The sequence below is a fragment of the Aethalodelphis obliquidens genome, unplaced genomic scaffold, assembly GCF_003676395.1.
Source record: "Aethalodelphis obliquidens isolate GAN/ISIS:26980383/991018 unplaced genomic scaffold, ASM367639v1 scaffold9, whole genome shotgun sequence".
In the NCBI taxonomy this organism is placed as follows: Eukaryota; Metazoa; Chordata; class Mammalia; order Artiodactyla; family Delphinidae; genus Aethalodelphis; species Aethalodelphis obliquidens.
The window spans coordinates 5517671-5537680 of NW_020837953.1; the positions used below are offsets into that span (position 1 = coordinate 5517671).

Here is a 20010-nt window from a genome sequence, read left to right on the forward strand (position 1 = left end):
GGGTGACATCGATTTCTATAAAGAGTGCCTTGAGTCCCTGTTTCATGCCAGGCAGGGTCCTGTGATGTGTCATTTGACCCTGGCAACCCTAAGAGGAAGATGATGTCCTGCCGGTTTCACAGAGAAAGAGACTGAGGCTTAGAGAAGTTAGTGAGTGGTAGAGCTGGGACTGGAATCAGGGCTGTCTCACCCCAAAATTCACTTTGCTACTGCTGTGCCCCTGCTACAGACACCAGGATCCACCCTGAGATCTTGAGACATTTCTCAATAAATGTGTCAGTTACTGATGGATTTGGGGGCGCGAGCTTCTATCTGCCCACTCATTCCATGCCTGACTGCTTCCCGAAGGGATTCTTCCCCCCAAGATGGCCCCTCTTTTCTTTCTTATTCCTGAGCACTCCCTTTCTGAAGCTATTCTGATGACAAGTCTCTTCCTCCCTCCTCAAGTTCCTCTCATGTATTTGCTTTTTTCTTATATTAAGCTCCAGCCTTCAGTATCTGAGTCAGTGGAAGGGGAGATGTGTGCCTCGTCCGGTTGGGAAACCCACCCTTCCTCTGTCCCACCCTGATCTCCAGGGCCCGTGACCTAAAGTCTACATGGAGGGGGCAGGGAGAGATGGAGGATTTTGAAAAGTCATTTTTTTGAGGACCTGCAGATTTTTAAATTGAGGGAAATGAGAAAACCTTGAGGTTATTAGGTCCAAATTAAGAGAAAAAAAACCATGGTTAGAGAATAAAAGCATCTGTTTTTTGAGCAGTACGTGGTGCCAGGCACTTAGCACCAATCTGTGCTACAGCCTGTGAAACAGTGGTTGTTACACTTATTTCACATGGGCGAAAACTGAGGCTCAATGAGGTTTTTCTTTTTTGGGAGGGGGCTGCACCCCACAGCTTGAGGGATCTTAGTTCCCTGACCAGGGATCCAACCCACACCCTCAGCAGTGAAAGCATGGAGTCCTAACCACTGGACCACCAGGGAATTCCCCAATGAGGTTTTTCTGGTGAAAACCTGTGCCCTTTCCGTTGCCCACCCCGCCCCTGTCCATGGCCAAGACTGGCTGGAGGAAGGCCAGACCATGGTGGTCACACTACATATGGCCTAGTCCTTCTTCCCTGAACTTGCTATTGTCTTAAAGACCGGGTTGAGTTGGAGCTATCAACATCATTCTCACTCTCAAAAAGGAAGAGATTTCTTTGGTTCTTGATTGTAGTATCTGCTGTTTGTTGGGTCATTTCAGGAGAAATGAGGGAGTAGCCTTTGACCTGCAGATTATTTTCTGGTACTGAGTACCTTGCTTAAAATCATTTTACACCATGGCTTACAGTACCATTTCCCAATTGTGATTCACTAGGTAGATACTCTGTAAAAATAATGTCTTGTAAGTGACGAAAATAAACATTTAGTATTTACCAATCTTTTTTAAAAAGACCCTTAGTATTCCACGGAGTATGGTTTGGGAAAGACTGACCTACTAAATAAAGGCCACGTTCATTATTTTGACCTCCAGTGCCCTTCATGAGCTGCCTGTGCTTGCCTCTGTAGCCCTGTGTTTCACCCCTCCCCCATCCCCTGCCCCATACCCCCTTTTCTGCTATTACAGAACTTCAAGAAGTTCTCTGCCGCTCTGATTGCTGCCTTATAAGCCTTTGCTCTGCCTGGAATACGCACCCCCTCACTACCATCCCCTTAACTCCTAGAAAATACCTATTCGTGTTTAGGATTCTAGTCAAGTATACCTTCCCCTTAGTAACTGACCTTGGTCCCCCCAGCTTCTTTCATAGTTTCTATAAAGCCCATAAGTGCACTTACATGTTTTCATATGTTCCTCCAACTGGATGCTCGTAGGGCAGGAATTATAACTTCTCATTTCTGTGTCCTTAGCACCTATCATAGTGCCTGGCTTATTTATTGAGCTGTGTGTGTGCGTGTGAGTGTATTTATTTATTTATTTATTGGCTAGTTCCACAGGTTTGCCCTTTTAGGTTAATTTTAGAATAATTTTTTAAGGTTTTTTTCTCCAAAGCTTTTTAGGATGTTCCTAGGGATCTGATTAAGTTTACATCTTAACTTTTGAGTTTATAAGTTGAGGGTTCTTATAAATGGGTGTTATTATAAATAAAAATCCTAGCGATCTATTCAAATTGTCCTTTATGTCCTTGGCTTCATAAAGGCTCTATGCAGTTCTTGGTAAGCTAATAACTATTTATAGCATCATCTTGGCCATTATGATGATTTTTTTTTTTTTCTTGCGGTACGCGGGCCTCTCGCTGTTGTGGCCTCTCCCATTGCGGAGCACAGGCTCCAGACGCGCAGGCTCAGCGGCCATGGCTCACGGGCCCAGCCGCTCCGCAGCATGTGGGATCTTCCCGGACCGGGGCACGAACCTGTGTACCCTGCATCGGCAGGTGGACTCTCAACCACTGCGCCACCAGGAAGGCCCCATTATGATGATTTTATCTCTTCTTTTAGATTTTTAACTGGGTATTTTTTATAAAACGATTGGTTTTTATCACTTGTTTAGTGGCCAACATCATCAGTGCATTCTCTTTATTATTTTTTATTTGTTGTTCTTACATTTCCCAACAATACATTTATATAATTTCGTAGTGATTATAAAGTTGCCTGCTGTTTTCCAGGCCTGGGTTTTTTTTGCAGTTGTCTTCCAAGTCGTCGAGGTTTCAGTGCTAGAGGTTCTTCCTACGCGGGCAAGAGTGACTCTGGAATCTTCCACTCCTCTATCTCCTCAGGTTTACTGCTGGCTTGTCAATCCTGACCACCCAAAGGAAGGTGTCCATTTGTCTCAGGAAGGGCAGAGTCACTCCCTTGCCACTGTCCAGGTCTATCTTTAGGCTGTCAGCCCCTCCCCTCTGCTCTCTTCCCCTCTCTCTGGTCTCCCAGTGCCTTGCTTTGATTTGTAGTCGGAAGTTCCCCTCGTCCCGTTGTGTCTTCCCCCTCATTTCCCAAGTTCCCACAGGAACCTGAGAAGTCTGCTGTGCCCAGAGGTTAGAACGGAAACTGCAGCAAGATAACTCCAAGGGACAATGCCCAGCTGACGTCATTGCAACTTCTTTGCCTCGGCCAGAGCGGCGTTTTGGTTTTTTTCTTCCATTTTTCTTCAGGTTACTCTTCTACCCCACCCAGTCCAGTCCCTGTCAACCTCTCTTTGAAAGCTCTCTGGCATTGTCTGGTTGGTTTATGTGTTTCCTCATATTCTAATGCAAAATCCCTGGTTCCAAGTGGTGACTTAGAAGCTTGTTCTTTGGTAGAGTTGCTTTCTTTTGAAGCAGAAGCATTCCCTTGCGACTCTCGTAATAAACCACCCTCCCCCACCCCGTCATCATGCTTGTGTTTCCATGACACTCCTGAGAGGCAGGTAGTGTAGGGATTGTATAGCCGTGATCTCCAGGAAAACACACGTGTGCATTGAATGAGTTGTCATCAATTGTAAAAAAGAAACCTTTACTAACCCCAGTTACTATTCTTTAATTGGTTTCAGTCAAGAAGATGATAAAAGGAAACTCAGGTTTCTGGAGGGTCTAGTCCATGCCAGGCAGCGTGCTAAGGCCATTCTCATGAATTCTTTTCCTTGGCTCTTATTAGCTTACCTCCCTAGAAAAGCTCCATTTTTCTTAGTGTTTAGCAGAGGAACTAAGGCTCAAGGTTTAAAAACATGGGCTTGAGGTCAAGTCCAAGTTGAACGCTCTTTCTTCCAGATGGTTCCATGTGTGGGAATGTCACGTGTGTCAACCTGGGGCTAGAATGCAGGGGAGTGGCCAGTCACTCAGTGTCTGTTCGTTTTGTCTCCTCCCTCCAGCTGTACCTGCAGGCCCGCTTCACTTGGCGAGGGGCCCGCCTGCTCCGGCCCCTCCTGCAGTTCACCCTGATCATGATGGCCTTTTACACAGGACTGTCCCGCGTGTCTGACCACAAGCACCATCCCAGTGATGTCCTGGCGGGGTTTGCTCAAGGAGCCCTGGTGGCCTGCTGCATAGTAAGTAGCCTCTTGTCCTCGGCACACAAGCAGGGCCCTGGATGGCTTGCTTGTTAAACGTTTCCAGCTCAGTGACCAAAGCCAGGGAGCTCAGTCCTCTTCTCTGCTTGGCGTCTGAGGAGCCATCCTGCCCCAGGAGCCCTTCAGTGAAATGAGGATAATTCCTGCTTCTTTCCAGCCTGGGAGTCTTAATCCAACAGATTCTGTGAATCCTTTTCTCCAGAAATACGGAAGGTTCGTGCTCATAGTTGCAATAGCAAGAGGTCTTAGATATTATTCTACTCGCTCACTCTATCCATGAGGGCAGTCAGGGTTCAAGAGGAGAAGAAACTTGCCTCAGGTCACATGTCAGGAGTCTAAGTGTCTGACTCATATGTTTCTCACATGCTGCTTTGGTGATCACTTGCTATTCAGAAGCACTTCCCAGCTGCTTGGAAAACATCTACCCTTCCCACTGTGACCTTTACAGGACTTGGTCAGACCCTAAACTAGGTGTTGGCTGGGGAGGTGGGAGTATGGCGAAGGCTAAGCCCTCTCCTAGCCTGAGGGCTTTGTACGATCAAGTCACAGAGCTTCCTAGAGAATGGCCTTGGGATGGACCACATTCCGATCGGCCTCAAATGACCTACCCCTCCACGTACTTCCTCCCTGACTCCCAGTGAGGGGGGATGAGGCATTCCACCTCTGAGGCTCTATCTCTTCAGGAATCTCTGCTTTTTTTTTGCCTGCTAAGTTTTTGTTTTTAAGAGTCAAAAAGAGAAACTTTTTTTTTTTTTTAATCTGTACAACATTACATTTCACACTAAAATTTTGAGGGTTTTTTTTCAGCAAACACAACTGAGTACCTCCTCTGACATTGTGCCTTCCTGGGCCCTACTCAGGGGCACTCACCCTGGTCCAGCAGGAATCCGTGTTCGAGTACCACAAATGCAGCTTGTATTGTTAGTTTAACCCTTGCTCATTCCCGGTAAGAATCATGAAGTGAGATCTAGGCCAGCCCCTGGTCCTTTCCTGGTTTTTCAGCCTGGCTGCAGCCCCATGTCTCCCTGGAATAACCTCCCTGCTTTCCTGCATTCGTCACCCTGTGTTGAAATTGTGGACGTGTGTCTCCCTTTCAATCGTTTCTCAGGGACAGGGACCCTAGTTAACATATATGTTATTCTCCCTGTGTCACCAAGGCCTCTCAGAGATTCTAGCTCAGAGTAAGTGAATGCGTGTGTAATCAACACAAAGCTAGTACTCTTGAGAACATTCTCTTGAAGGCAGAGGGACGGAGAAGGCACAGCCCTTACTTCCAAAAAAATCCCAGTCTAGTTGCTCACAGCCAGGCCAAGCACAGGAGCTACAGTACAACGAGGGACTATCACGGGGACTGGCCAGGGCACTTCGGCAGGCAGGTGAGGCAAGAAGAGGGGCAGGGAGTTGGGGTGATCAGAGTGGACACCACAAAGAAAGCAGCATCTGAGCTGCCGGCCAGCCTCATCCCAGGAACCCTAGTCTAGGGACTGGCTGTTTTGAGGGCTTTATTCGTTGCTTTCTTTCGTTTTTCTTTTCAGTCAAGGCTAGAAGGGAGAGAAATTGGGGGAGCAGACTGTTAATGAGAGCAGCTGTCACTGAGAGCTTGTTCTCTGAAGCTTGGCCCTTTAATGTGAAGTGACAGTGGGGGATGGGTGTTTGCACGACAGGGTAACCCTTTGCTGACCGTGCCATCTGAGCTTTGCTCTAGGCAGGAGGTCAGCCCATGGGGGCCTGCTGTGGTGTTTCCTTCTCGGCGCCACTGCCCTAATTAAAGTCTCCCGAATCCCCAATTAAAAAAATTGAAAGGTTGGGGGTTCCTTCATAGCCTTCCCCTCTTTTATAGAGCACTCTCTACGCACAATGAGACGAAGTGTCCGGGAGGATCATGGTTTATGTTCGAGAAGGGAAATGAGGGGTCTGACTTTTATCCTGTTTGGCTCGGGTGCTCTGGAGCGCTGGATAGGAATTTGGTCCTAGCGTTTGTCAAGCATCTACTCTATGCTGGCTCTGCTCTGGGTCCTTTACTCATCGGCTCCTTTTAGGGACATGAAGCCGTTGTATACCGCGGCCATTTTACAGATGAGGTCACTGAGGCTCAGAGAGATGACTCAAGTCATCTGAGGTCAGAGCTAGTTGACAGCGGCTCCCGGGATGATCACTGACTCCAAAGCTTTGCCCTCTGTGCTTGGCAAGGGGGCACGGTCACCGGAGCTGAGGCGGCAGGAGGCACCCGAGGCATAAGCAGCCTAGGCAGCAGCTTACAGAGCAGAAGTTAAGGGTGTCAGGGGCCTTCCCAACCCTTCGGGCTGATCCAGTTGCTGCTTTCAGTTGGAAAGCCTGTTTTACAGTGTCAGGATGGCTTAGAAAAGGGTTACAAACATCTTTCCCCGTCCCACTTAGCTGTGAACACATGAGGGTAGGGACTTGATATTTCTCATTTTTCTCCCAGTGCCTGACTTCCGGCCTGGTCATGGAAGCTCAGGGTCCTGGCTGGCTCAGCACTCCAGCGCTGAGGGAGCCGTTTCATCTAAGCCACCTGAGAGGCCAGGGCAAGACACTGGAGTCAGCCTAGGAGCTTGAGGAAGCTCAGCTCGGGGAAGAGAAGGCAGTGGGTCACTTCCCATCAAAGGAAGTATAAGGATCAAGACCCTGAGTTGAGCCAGAGATGGGTCTGGGGAACCAAGAGGCCGTCTGAGGACACCACGTGCTGGGGGAGGGGACCGTGAGGTGGCTGAAGGGCATCTGCCTCACGGGTTTTGCAGCTTTATCGGGTGCTTTTCCAGAGTTGTACCGGGTAGCTTGCAGCCTAGGCAGGGGCCTGTGGTCTCTGCTCTGCTGTGTCTCAAAGCAGAACTTGCCCCCAAGAATCAAGGCTGTCCTGGCACATACCAGGCAAAGCCGAGTTCTCTTCTCGCCCGTGAATGGGGCTGATATGAATGGATCTTAACACAGGGACATTACCTGAGCTTGGCTAGGAGGACCAAGAAAAGGCAGCCCAGTGAGGTACAAGGCCATCGCACAGAGGTCAAGGAACCCAGAAGCCATTTCCCACTGTGCCTGGTAACCTCCTGAGCCAAGCTTCGATGGACCCCCGTCAACAGGGAAATCATATTTGCTGACATGCATTGAGAGCTCACATGCCAGCCACTATGTTAAGCACTTTACATAGACCATCTCCAGTCCCCCAAAGATCCTATTTTGAACCCTATACCCATCACTGTCCTCACTAAAAAGATGAGAAAACAGGAACTAAGGAGGATGAAGTAACAAGGAGAGGGTAGAGGGTCGACCCCAGGGCGGTCCAGCAGAGACAGGTCTGAAGACCCCAGACTCTTCTTATAAGACCTCATCTCCTGCCCATCTCACGTCCCTTCACCTCCAGGCACATGAAACTTATCAAGATTTTTCAACACCCTGAGCTCTTATCTTAGACAGCTGTCCCCTTTTGATGGAGCACACAGTTCCAGTTTCACCCCATCTCTGATGAAACCTGTGTTAGTTCCCCATGTTGCTGCTCTGACAGATTACTACAAACTTAGTGGCTTAAAATGACACAAATTAATTTTCTTAGAGTTCTTGAGTTCTGAATTCCAAAATGGGTCTCAACGGGCTAAAATCAAGGTGTTGGTAGGGCTGCATTCCTTCCGGAGGCTCTAGGGAGAGTCTGTTTCTTTGACGTTTCCAGCTTCCAGAGGCTGCCGGCATTCTTTGGCTCATGGCCCCTTCCCCCGTCTTCAAAACCAGCAGCGTAGCATCTTCCTCTCTCTTTCATTCTCTCTGACCTCTGCTTACATCTTCACATCTCCTTCTGTGATTCTGACTCTCCTGCCTCCCTCTTACGAGGACCCCTGTGATTACATTGGGCCCACTTGGGTGATCCAGGATACTCTCCCCATCTCGAAATCTTTAACTTAATCACATCTGCAAAGTCCATTTTGCCATGTAAGGTAACATATTCACAGGTCCTGGGGATTAGGACGTGGCCATCTTTGGGGGGCTGTTGTTTAGTCTAGCATACCTTCTCTTCTGTCTTTTCTGATGACAGATTGCCTAACTGTCTTCCAATGCTCCCATAGTCCTTTGCATGTTTTTCCTGCTGTGACATTCAGCCTGGTTCTGTCATAATTGTTCAGATGTCTGTCTCCCCAGCTAGACTATGGGTGCCTTAAGAGCAGAATCCATGGCTTAACCCTCTCGTTGTTCATTATCAGTGCCTGATACAGTGGCTGACACACAATAGCTACTTGATAAGCACTGGCTAAAGAATGAGTGATGAATTAGCCTGTGACCCCAGGCAAGACACTTCTTCTTGAGCCTAGTTTCCTCATCTGAATTGATCTTGGAGGCCCTTAGCTCCATGACCTTCTCCCACAGAGATTCCGAGGCACAGCCGACTTTGGACTTTGTAGTAACTGAGCTGGACCTGCCTTCTCAGATGGAACCGTCTCCATTGCAATGCCTAGGTGGCCTCTATTTGGGGATCATGACATATCTTTAAGTCCCCAGGGGGTACAGTGCATCACTACAGAATGTTGGCTCAGCCACTGCAGAGCCTTGGGCAACAGGCCATGACAGCCAAGCACTTTTACCCGGGTCTGTTGAGAGTAAGTCCTGTCACAGCAAAAAGACGTGTCTAGACAAAAATCACACGCCAAACAGGAGAGGGTTTGGTCCCCTCCCTCACTGCTTACTAGCTGAACGCTTTCCAGAGGAGGAGGGCAATGGCAGCCAACACAGAAAAAAAACCTACACAGTGTTGTGAACTCAAAACAGAGACACGGACACACAGGGGCAGAAGGGCAGGCACACTGATGTACATCTTCACACATGTGGACGGAGGTGCACAGGACAGAGGCATGGGGACAGACCCAGTCGTACCCAGACACAGGCATCCATCCTCTTTCCGTCACCTGCACTCAGAATCACAGATACACAGACAGGCCAAGGCAAACACAGGCACATGCTCACACACACACACACACACACACACACACACACACACACACACACACACACACAGAGCCACCCCTCCCAAGATGTGAACTCTACAGCTGGGCTCACCATTCCCACCCCTGGCGTAACCCAGGGACCTGGACGAAGCGACAGACCTCAGTTCATTTCCTATCTGGTGACAACTTGACCATCTGTCCACCTCCTCCCTGACCCTCCAACAGATGGCAAATTGTGGGGCCCTGGGAGGGGTCAGAGCAGGGCCAGGCCGCCATTGCTGTGGGTGCAGCAGAGGAAGCAGCTGCTCGTGAATTTCATAAACATGCAGCAGAGTCTTTCCTGGTTTTCCTCTTGCAGGGTGTGTGGCTCAGCCAGCAGTTGCTCTTTTGTGTGCTGCTATCTTCCTCCAGGATGTAGGGAAGGGCGAGGATGTTCTTTGTCTCTGCCGCAGTTAGGTGACCCTGGGAGAAAGGACAAGTGAGAATGTGAATGGAAGAAGGGTTCAGTGATGACAGCCCCCCAAGGGGAAAATGGGGCACAGAGAGAGGATGGGACACACCCAAGGACTCATGGTGGCGGAGTAGGAACCAGATCTCGGCTCTCTTGATCCTATCTCAAAGGATTAAACTAGTAAACTCCAAACACGTGTAGTCTATGCCCTGAATTTGTGAGATCTTCTGTAACAGGAGATTCCCATCTATTTCCACTGGATTCATTCCACTACTGCCTGGGCACAGGGGAATGGATGAAACGACCTCCCGAATCATTTCTTGCCCTGCAAAAGCCTAGCTCTTTGCCCAGAAGCCCTGGGGCTGACCTTGTCATCCTGGGCCTCTACTCTCAGGTGGGCAGGGGTGCCAGGAACCCCTGGGTGTGGGAGAGAGAAGGAAGCAGAGGCAGGGGTAAGCTTTGCCCCCCAATAGATAATGACAATTTGCACAGTTCTTCTAAAATCTCCTTTCTCATTCCCCTGCTGAGATGAATGGGGTAGATGATGAGGCAGAGACTCAGGAGGGGGAGTTGTATTCCTGCCACTTAGGCATATTGGGCAAGTCACTTCCTCTCAGCTGCCTTTTCCCACCCCGCGATATTGGGATGATACGTCTTAACATCACCTGATCTTTGGATTGAGGATTCAGTGAATTAATGGTGCCTCATGCTTGACACATGCAACGCATTGATCAGATGTGTTTTGCGTGTTAAGTATGGTGCCTTGTTTTAAATATTCACAGCTGGAAAGAATTGGTCCTTAAAGAGCTTAGAGTGCAGTAGTTTCCCAGCCATGATCCATAATAAGAAATACATTATAACCCAATAGAGGTACCCACACATAACTAAAATATTTCACAAAATAAGACTTATGCTTACTGTATGTGATACGTTCTAACATTTTAAATTTAACCCTTTAAAATGCTGGTAGTAACCGCCCAGTAAATTGATTTTAAACTTACTAATGACTTGTGACATGCAGTTTGAAAAACACTGGGCTATTGGGGACAGGCACGTAAACACACAAGTGCAGTAGAAGGGCACAGCCATTAGGATGGGATCCTGTCCTGGGGACAGTGGGGGGCTTGAGAGAGGGGAGAGCTCATTCTTCTTGAGGGTGCTGGAAGACTAGAAGAATTCCTGGAGGAGGAGAACCTCGAGCAATGAATGGACATTTTCTGAGATACAAAAGATAAGGAAGGGCATTTCATGCAGAAGGAATAACACAAAGACATGGAGATGGATGGGAACGTGGTATGTCTTGTGACCCTAAAAAGTTCAGAATGATGGAACTTGTGGAATATTTGGGGGAAGTCAATAATAGTAGCTCTCTTTACCCTTTCAGCTTCAAAAGGTGGGATTTCTAGAAGTAGGTGCCTGCCTTCCTCTAGCCTCTGTTATTCTTGGGTACCATGTTCCTGAACTCTAGCTGATACTGGATCTAGCATCTTAGTGACCGCCGTCAGCCCTCTGGGTCCTCCTTACCAGAAACCCTCCTTGGTATTAGCCAAGAAGTGCCTTCCTGTGAGGCTCCTTTCAGGGCTCAGACGCCTGTTCTCCTCCACAATTGCCCGCGACTTTCCTCTGCTGCCCCAAACCCTCCTTCTTTTTACGGGACCAGCTCCCTTCGTGACCCTCAGTAGCAGTGATGGTCATGAATGATGGTAACTGAGGGAGGATTTAAAGAGCTCTTTATAGGTATGAAGCGTTTTCATGTGAATTCTCCCATTTAAGCCTTCCAGAAACTGTGAGAAGGTAAATTTTTAAATAATGGTAGCACACAAATGCAGGGCAGACCCATCCTCTGAAATCATAAACCTCTTCATTTTGCATAAATGCAAGTCTAGACGAGAGTGTGACTGGCCTGGGTCATAGAGCAGTAGCAATTTGGGGACTAGATCCTGCTGCCTGACTCCTCGTATGACACTTTCTACCTCATCAAGTGCCCTTTCAGATATACCAGGAAATTACTCAGTATGGACACTGACAAGCTCCCGTGCCAGAAAATCACTGAAAGGCCTCTACTGAGGTCAAAAAATAATTATTGCAATCAAGTAACTCCCATTTAGTCAAAAGACAGGGCTGCCAAAGATGACTTTTCTTTAGATGGCACTTATTATACGTAGGGCATGAGAGTGAGCTGAAACCCAAGGCAAAGAAAAATTATTCCTTAATCAATGAGATTGTTTATTACGGTAGAGCAGGATGCCCAAAGGATATCCCAAGACCAGGGCATCAGGGTGTATGCAACAGGGGCAGCCCATGGTTTCTGTCCTCACAGTGGGGTGGACTAGATTTATTGAGGCTACGCTTGCTGGGCTCTGAGCACGGTTCATTCTCTTGAGTATCTCATTGTCTAAAGGGGAAGCATGACATAGCATTTATAGCGTTATGTCTGCACTCGAGCCTGTAGGCCTCATGCGAAGACAGAAGTTCATTGAAAGTTCAGCGTGGGTACCAAAGAGCAGATTCGAGCAGCTTAAGGAAGGGCTCATGGAGCCCAGTGTATAGATAAGGAAGCTGCTCTCAGAGAGATTACAAGATGTCTAAGACACACAGCCAGTGAGTGGCAGGTCTATGGCTTGAGCCCGTCTGTTCATCTCCATGGACTGTCCACTGATGGCTCTCCTCACTCGAGTCTACATAACAAACACCACTAGAGTTTGTTCAATGCAGATTCTAGGCCACACTTCTAGTAGGTCTGGGTGGGCCCAGGAATCCGCTTTTTCAAGAAGCACCCTGCTGATTCGGAAATAGACGATCTGAAGATTATACTTTGAGAAACATTGGAATAGACAGCTCGGTTTTCTTCTGATTCTGAGATTCCAAAATTCTTCCACTCTTACGTTTATGTGCTCTGTGTTGGCATCTAAGCTCAATGAGGGCTTATAAAAATTTCAATATATAAGGATGTGGTGCCTGTCTTCAAGGAGTTCTCTTATGCACTCTCAGGACTTGAAACACTCAGGGACTCCAGAAATATTTAAAGGACAATTTTGTTGTCATAATCTGCCCTTAAAAAAATGACACTCAGGGCTTGCTGACTCAGCAATTTGCAGCAATGGGAGTGGAAACCTGGCTGCAGACGAGACTTTTTGTTTCTGGCCAGTGGTTCTTGGTGAGCTCCAGGCAGGCAGCACCTAGGCCAGGCTGGGCTGTGTGCTTTGGGCATCTCCAGAGCTGGTGAATGCTGGTAACGAGGCATTGGAAGCATCTTCCTTTTTGATTGTGCTGACTCATTCCCCAAAATAGCCCCAGAAATTATTGGACTTTGAGAGCATATCCTATCTGCCCTGTGGAAAACTCCCATCTCATATGGTCTTTATTTCTGGCTTGAATCTATACAGGCTTTCACCTATTCGTCCATATTCTCAATCATTTCAATTTTCCCCTCTCTAATTTTCCTTTTTTCTGGTTCCTTCTCTTGTTTCTTTTCTTTCCACCCAAGGGGCAGGGGAAGAGACGTGACTTGATGTGGGTAGGCACTGAACACGCAAGCCAGTGATCATTGCTCTGTTTATTAACAAGCCCCACTTGCTCATTTTGTGACATCATATAATCCTTTGAGTAAACCTCTGAGGTAGGCATTGTATCCCTCATTCAGGTATTTTGCTGAAAATGGCAAAACTTGGATTTAAAGACAAGTCTGTCCCACTACCAAGAGCAAAGCTTGTCATCAGTGCTACATGGAGAGTGGGAGGTGGTGACCCAATGGCACAGTAACAAGAGTTGCCATTTAGAAGGAGACTCCTGTACATGTCTCATCTCATTACCGCCAACAGGATTCCTCCAGCCAGGAGTTGCCCTGTTTGTGTGTTTGCTCTCGGTGGAAGGGCTTCATTGTCTTGAGTGCTTGTCTGAATCAGATTACTACGCCCTCAGATCACAGAAAAGCTTGCCTTTCTGACTCGGGAGAAGGTCAGAACCACTTTCCCAAGCAAATATTTGAGGGAGCCAGAATTTTAGAAGGCAGAGGAAAGCAGAGCTGTCATTTTTCCCCTAACGTAGTTACCCAAACTTGAAGAGTTTCGTTGGGAACAAGTGAGAGATTTCTAGAGTTAAAAACAAAACTAGAAATAAAAGCATTATGTCCCCCTGCACACATACATGCCACCTCCATCAACGGCAGTTTGTGTCCTCAACGTTTCAAAAACCCATCTCTTCTTTGTCTTCACTGCATGGTGATCTTACAGGACTCATCCTCTCCTAGATTCTGCAACAGTGTCCTGACCGGGACCCCTGCCTTCGGGCCCTCGGCTCCCTTTCTGACGCCTTCTCCTGCTTAGGTAATCAATGATCTTAATGCAAGTCTTCCCAACGTGCCGCTTCCCTGTTTCAGCCTTGACAGTGGCTCCTACGGGCTGTGCCAGACCCCTTCTCAGTATCTGGCTCCCCCTCCAGCCTCACTGACCGCTCAGCCCTCCCTATACTGAGCTTCCTGCGGCCCCTGAACGAGCTGGGCTCCCTCACTCCTGTGCCTTCGCACGTGCTACTCCCTTTGCCTAGAATAACATTCCTGGCATTCACCACCTGGCTTACTCCTACTTATCCTTCAAAGCTAAGCTCAAATACACCTCCTTTGGGGGAAGCCTCCTAAGGCCCTCTCCCCTCCACTTCAGCCTGGGTTAGATGCCACATTCTCTGTGTTGCTTTAACACCCCGGCTTCCCTCTGTCATAATCCTCAGAACACTATTGTAACTGCTCTGTTTACCTGGATCTCTCCCTCATTGCCCTGTGAGCTCTTGGAGGGCAAAGAACTCTCTCTCTTCTGTATATTTATCATCTCAGGGCTTTGGCACGGAGCAGATGTTCAATAAGTGTTTACTGATTGCACTTTTCACAAAAGCAATTTGTGAAGGTAGAGGAGAAGATAGATGGAATTGAAAGCATATGCTCAGGGTAGGAGAACTTAAAACTCTCCCTGGTGCTTCGCGCCTAGATTTCATGTTTGCCAAGACTGTCGTCTGATCGGCTCTTTCACACCACAGAGGAGGTCTGTGCAGTGGGGCTGTGGGCTGGGAGTGGCTTTGTCCCTCAGACCTGGGGTAGCCACCTAATTCGTGTAGACCCTTCCCAGCCTGGGCCTCTGGGTTTTCTTTCCAGGTGGAAATCATCTTCTGCAGGAAATAGAACTGGCCTTTCCTAGTCCTTTTTGTATTCTGCTGTTCAAGCATGAAGAAGGAGCCCTGTTTGAGTCTTGACGGGATCGTGTTTCATGATCCCCCAAAAAGTGTTTGCGTAACCTCAGGCCATGCTGAAGGCAAAATACAGCTTAAGGGGGGATCCTGCTGGACCCGACTCCACTTTTTATCTTGCCGCTGGGGTGTGTGCATGTGGCGTGGGAGGGTGTGGTCCCCCTGACATCCGTAGGCGTTCTCCGTTGCCGATAAGATCCAAGGCCAGAGTGCTTGCTTCCAGTGGAAAGAAGTGGAGGAATTCAACAGCAAACATTTTATAAGCTCCTGGTGTGTGCAAGGCTCAATGCAAAGGCCTGTGGGTGATGTGGGATGATTAGGGCTGGGCTGCATCCTCAGGAAGCCTCTCATTAGGAAGAAAGACTGATGGGCAAAGTTTTGGAGACACGAGAGGACGTGGCTTACTCTAGGCCCAGACACGACCTTGGTACCACACAAGGAACGCCTTTATTGAACTATGTGCCAGATGCAGGTTTAGTTCTTATCAAGTACATTCTTGCCTTTAACCTTCATTTCATTCCTATCTTGCAGTTCGGAAACGGAAACTCTTAACATGTAGTGGATATGAGCTCAGGAAATTAAATTGGGAAGTCAGCCAGTAGATGGAGGTGGTATCGGGATCTTGAAGGGAGGGATGTTTGTGTGAGGGTGTCCCCTGCCGTCTTTGCCCTCAGCACATGGCACACAGGCTGGGAGAAAGATCTCTAAGGAATGAGATTCGTAAGAACCCTTATTTGGTGGTGCTCGCTGCTAGGCTGGAGAAAGTGGAGTTCAGAGCCAGCGATGGAGAGACTGACCGAAATCTCTTCCTCGGGGACAAAGCGAAGGAGGAAGGGGAAGGTAATTTCCAGGTAGAGATGAGGACATGGGCTCTCCACCTGTCAGAGAAGAGTTGAAAAGTTTAATGATCTCCTATAACTTTAATCATGTTTGTTCAGATTTCCTTATACTGGGGGCAACTGAAACCCCCCTTCCCCACCTGTTTGTAAAGGGTTCCCGTGCAGGGGGAGCCTAGGGCCTCCTGGCAGGGTTGGGTACAAACCTTTTCTCTCCTGGTTCTCAAGCTGGCCCTGGCTACGACACAAACCTTTCTGTGCCACGGTTCTCACTGTTCACACCTCCTTAGAAAAGAAAGAGACAAAAGGCTTAATTTTTTCCTTTGCAAAATGGTACATTCAATAGCACTCAGGCTGCAAATGTCTTAAAATGTTCCATTTCTTGGCTAATATTTCACTTTCTTGCTGTAGGATAGAAATCGCCTAGCCTTCTTTCTGTATATATATATACATATATATATATATTTTTAACCAAAAACTAGTAGTGAAATGTTTAAGTAATATATATATAATGGGTACAAAAATTCAAAACATACAATACAAAGAATTTTATGGTGGCCAGTAAATAAGCCTCCGCTTCCCATTTGCCTTCTAGTCACCCCATGCTCCTGGGGTGACCAGCATCACCTGTGTCTTGCTGTGATTTTGATTGCACTTTGCTGATGGCTGTATCGCTACAGAGAGAACACTGTGGAAATTGGTTCAGCAAAGGATCCAAGTCACTTCTGTGGCCAGGCCCTGGCTGCAGAGCCTTGGTATTGGTGCAGTCTTATTAAGAACTTCATTTTCTTGCCTATAATGGGCCCTGAATGAAGTCACAGGGCCGTGATTATTAGTGAGCACGTGACCATCTGCAGGACAGACTCTTCCATCCAGAGAGCCGTTAGCCATAGGACCTTTGAAGTGTTTTAGCCACTAAAACACTAGTGGCTAAACTCAGCCATATGTTTCCTATTAAATTACATGACTGACAGCTGCCTCTTATGGCTACTTAGTACAAACGCCTGTTGCTTAATGGCTCAAATGGATATCTGTGTATTTATTTTGCCACCTAATACAAAGCATAAATTTTTCTTACTCTGGTAACTTAGCAAGTTCTTGAATCTTTCATCATAAGCTAATTGAGACCGGAACTCTGCCCGAGCCATCCTTATACCCTTGTGGGTAAGCGTTCAAGTAAAGGTTTCTCAGCGATTCTAAGAACGACTCCGTGAGGGCACATGCTCAGGAGGAGGAAGGAGGTTGGGAATAAGCGATAGGAGAATTTTTGTTGACCTTTCCACCGGGTTAGTTGCTGACTCCTTCAGTCAGGAGACCCTGGCTTCTCGAACCCCATCAAATTGTTGACATCACTGGGCTTTCAGGAAAAGGTGATAGCGACGGCTTCCTTGCTCCAGCGCCTGCCGATAGGAATTCGTACTGGCTGATCTCTTTTGGTTACACCCTAGATTCCTTTGTGAGGAAAGGGAAAGTATCACGGACTAATGACGGTGACTAATTATGACTTGCTTCCTTTGTGTGAGAACTTATCTTTCACTGCTACTCATTTACCTTGAGAAATAAGGAAGTGGGGCTTGCACACAGGGGGCACTGGACTGAGAGCCCACGGAAGTGCGGGCTGCCCCTGCCATGGCTGTGCAACGTCGGGCGTGTCACTGCCTTTCTCTGGGCCTCAGTTTTCCTCTCTGTACAAGAAGACTTGGACTCTGTGGTCTCCTTGGTCCTTTCGTATTCAAAGATCTACAGTTTGGAGGCGCCTTTCTCTAAAGTCTATGCTCCTATGGTCTTCCCTTTGCCTTTGCCTTTGCCTCTCCCCAAGGCTCAGATGTCAGTGACTGATTGGAATCTCTGATTTTGTGCTTCTAGGTTTTCTTCGTGTCTGACCTCTTCAAGACCAAGACGACACTCTCCCTGCCTCCTCCTGCTATCAGGAAGGACATCCTTTCACCTGTGGACATTATCGACAGGAACAATCACCACAACATGGTGTAGGTACTACCCACCTCCTGAGCTGTTTTTGGAAAATGACTGCTGACAGCAAGTTTTTGCTGCTCCTCTATCTCATCAGACAGTAGAATGTAGGGAAAAACTTTTTGCCCAACTGATTTTTAAAAAGGAAAAAAAAAGTCTTACCTTGTGGCCTTCCAAAATAGGTAGTGTTCACCTATATGGAAACAACAGCAAACTAACAGCGAGTGCGGGAATCCTGGATGTGCAGTTGGTTTAAGTGTTCATGTTCTAGTGAACACAGGCTTGTTCCGGAACAAACACTAAGATGATTTGAGTAGAGCCTGCCGGTCACCTCTGTGACCTGAGGAATCCCAGGCCTGTTGGAAAAGCTCAAATTCACCTTGTAGCACACGACGCCAGAAATAGCACTGAATCAAGAAAATAGCCATGGGGGGCTCCCCTGTTGTGTCTCTCTGTCCACACCACTCGATTCTCCACTGTGACTTTGGTTCAGGAATCTTATTTGTTTGTTTGTTTTTGTTTTTAACTCTAAGAAGAGAGCATGTTTGCTCAGTCAAGCGATCAGATCCTGAATCCAAATTCCCAGTTGTGAAGCCTTATCGCTCACTTCCGCAGCCCGTAGGCCAGCAACCGCAGTCCCTCACTTTAGCGATTAGGTGACTCTTTGTGGATGAGTGAATTTCACAAACAGCACAATTTCAGAAACGCTCGAGGGCACAGGCCCTCCCGTGTCTTCTCTTGGTGCACCAGCCTGTGATGCTGAGATGTAAATTACAGGATGCTGATGTCCTGTACATCAAACACCGGGGCACTGCCACGCTCAAGTAGTGATGGTTAGCTTCGGTTACTGCTTTCTTCCTGGAAACCCTTGCTGGGTGCCCACCGGGATTGCCTGGGAGCGCCCGGAGACGATCAAAGATGTGGTCTGCCATCAGCTGATGGAAAGCAGCCTTCCATGCAAGAGATGAAGGAGTGGAGGGGGCAGAATGAAAAGTGAAGCAAAAGTCTGAATGAGCCAGAGTAGCAGACAGTCTCACATCCCAGAGGCTGCCCTTCCAGATAAAGTGGGGGTCTCTGGGGGAGCCGCTCTTGCTAAGCTGTGTAAAGCACTATTGTCTTGGGGTTGATCTCTAGGGCAGTTCTTGGTAGGTTCTGCTGGGCAGAACACGTGGGTTAAATCTCCGTAGAGTTTCCTCATCCTCTCTCCGTAAGTGTCCTTCCAAGCAAGGTCCCACTCGAGGCAGCAGACAGGGACCGCTTCTACTGAACCTTTGAGGAAAGGAGGAAGGAAGAAATGCTTTCAGATCTCGGATGCAAACCTTTCAAAGGGCTAAATGTAACCACATGGGTCAACCACATGCACATCCTTACAACAGAAGCCGTCCTTTCATTTCAACTTATAGCAAGCTATGATTTTTATATATAAATATTATATAAATAATGTATAAAACATTAAAAGTTAACTATGTAAAATATTATTTCTGAAACAATTTTAGCTATATCCACTATGACTATAAACTGTGTCTCGACCTGTGTTATTTACATTAGCTGCTTACAAAAGCATGGAGTTCATTTTTTTTTAATATCAACTAAAATATTGTAGTTCTGTGCTAGACATTGTTTTTACAATGAAAGAAATAACTGCAACTAGAGAAAACTGTATAAAAACATTAAATTGTCAGTATTTTTGTAAGGTTCCATTTTGTAAAGAGAATAATATTCAAAGACTTTTGTAGAATACAAAGTGAAAACTTGTATCTGCGAAACTATACTTGTATTAAAGGTGCTTTTTAAATAAAAGCTCATAACAACTAAGGAGGGAGTTGGAAGCTCGGAATGATTGAGGGGGTTGGTCTTGGGTGGGTGGGAGGAGGGGGACTTGAAGGCTGTGCTCCTCGAGGGGCCTCGCCTCCCCTCAGGGCATCACCGTGGGATTCTCTCAATGGAAAATATGGTGGCCATGGTACTGTCGACAGGGATGCCCCAAGCTCTTTCATCTCTGAGAGCCTGTTTGCAGAGTGAACAGAGAGAGCTCCGGTCCTGCTCTCCTCTCAGGGTCTTCTAAAGAGCTTTTGTATTCAAAAGGGGGGTTTCCTCGAGGCAGGGGGAGCTGTGGGTCCCCGAAAGCAGATAAGGAGCAGGCTGTAGATAAGGTGTGCTTCGGCAGCCGGCGACATCAAAGGAAGGAGGCTGCACCGCTAAGAATGGTATTTGCCCCCTGCTTTCCTTCCCTGTGTCTCCCCAGCCTGGAAGAAGCTGGACGTTCACTCACATTGTTTAAGCACCTGCGTGCCAGGCGCTGTGGCCTATTTGTCGCTTTTGATCCTTCCAGCAGTTCTTATTTTGAGAAATAAGGACGGCTAAGGAATGCAAAGATGATGTTTAAGGTCGTAGAGGAGTAAACTGCAGGCCAGAGCTTGGATTCATTTCCTATTTTGCTGCTGTCACAAATTACCACCAACTTGTGGCTTAAAACAGCACAAATGTACTATCTTCTCGTTCTGGAGTCCTTAGGGGCTCCGTTTCCTGGAGGTTACAGTCAGCTGATTAGCTACCTT

The 20010-nt window shown here is 47.6% G+C and overlaps 1 protein-coding gene across 3 annotated transcripts in view; it reads left to right on the plus strand.

Annotated features, from left to right (window-relative positions):
• The window catches only part of PLPP3 (phospholipid phosphatase 3), an 83298-nt gene extending 64031 nt beyond the window's left edge, over positions 1–19267 (plus strand). For 2 of the 3 annotated variants that reach the window (XM_027108400.1, XM_027108401.1), the window contains 2 exons: positions 3816–3992; positions 17348–19267. In XM_027108400.1, coding sequence (XP_026964201.1) covers positions 3816–3992; positions 17348–17473 — 303 coding nt within the window. In that variant the 3' untranslated portion in view covers positions 17474–19267. The remainder of the gene's footprint in view (positions 1–3815; positions 3993–17347) is intronic. The other variant, XM_027108402.1, reaches the window with a different exon arrangement.
• Positions 19268–20010: the final 743 nt, after the last annotated feature.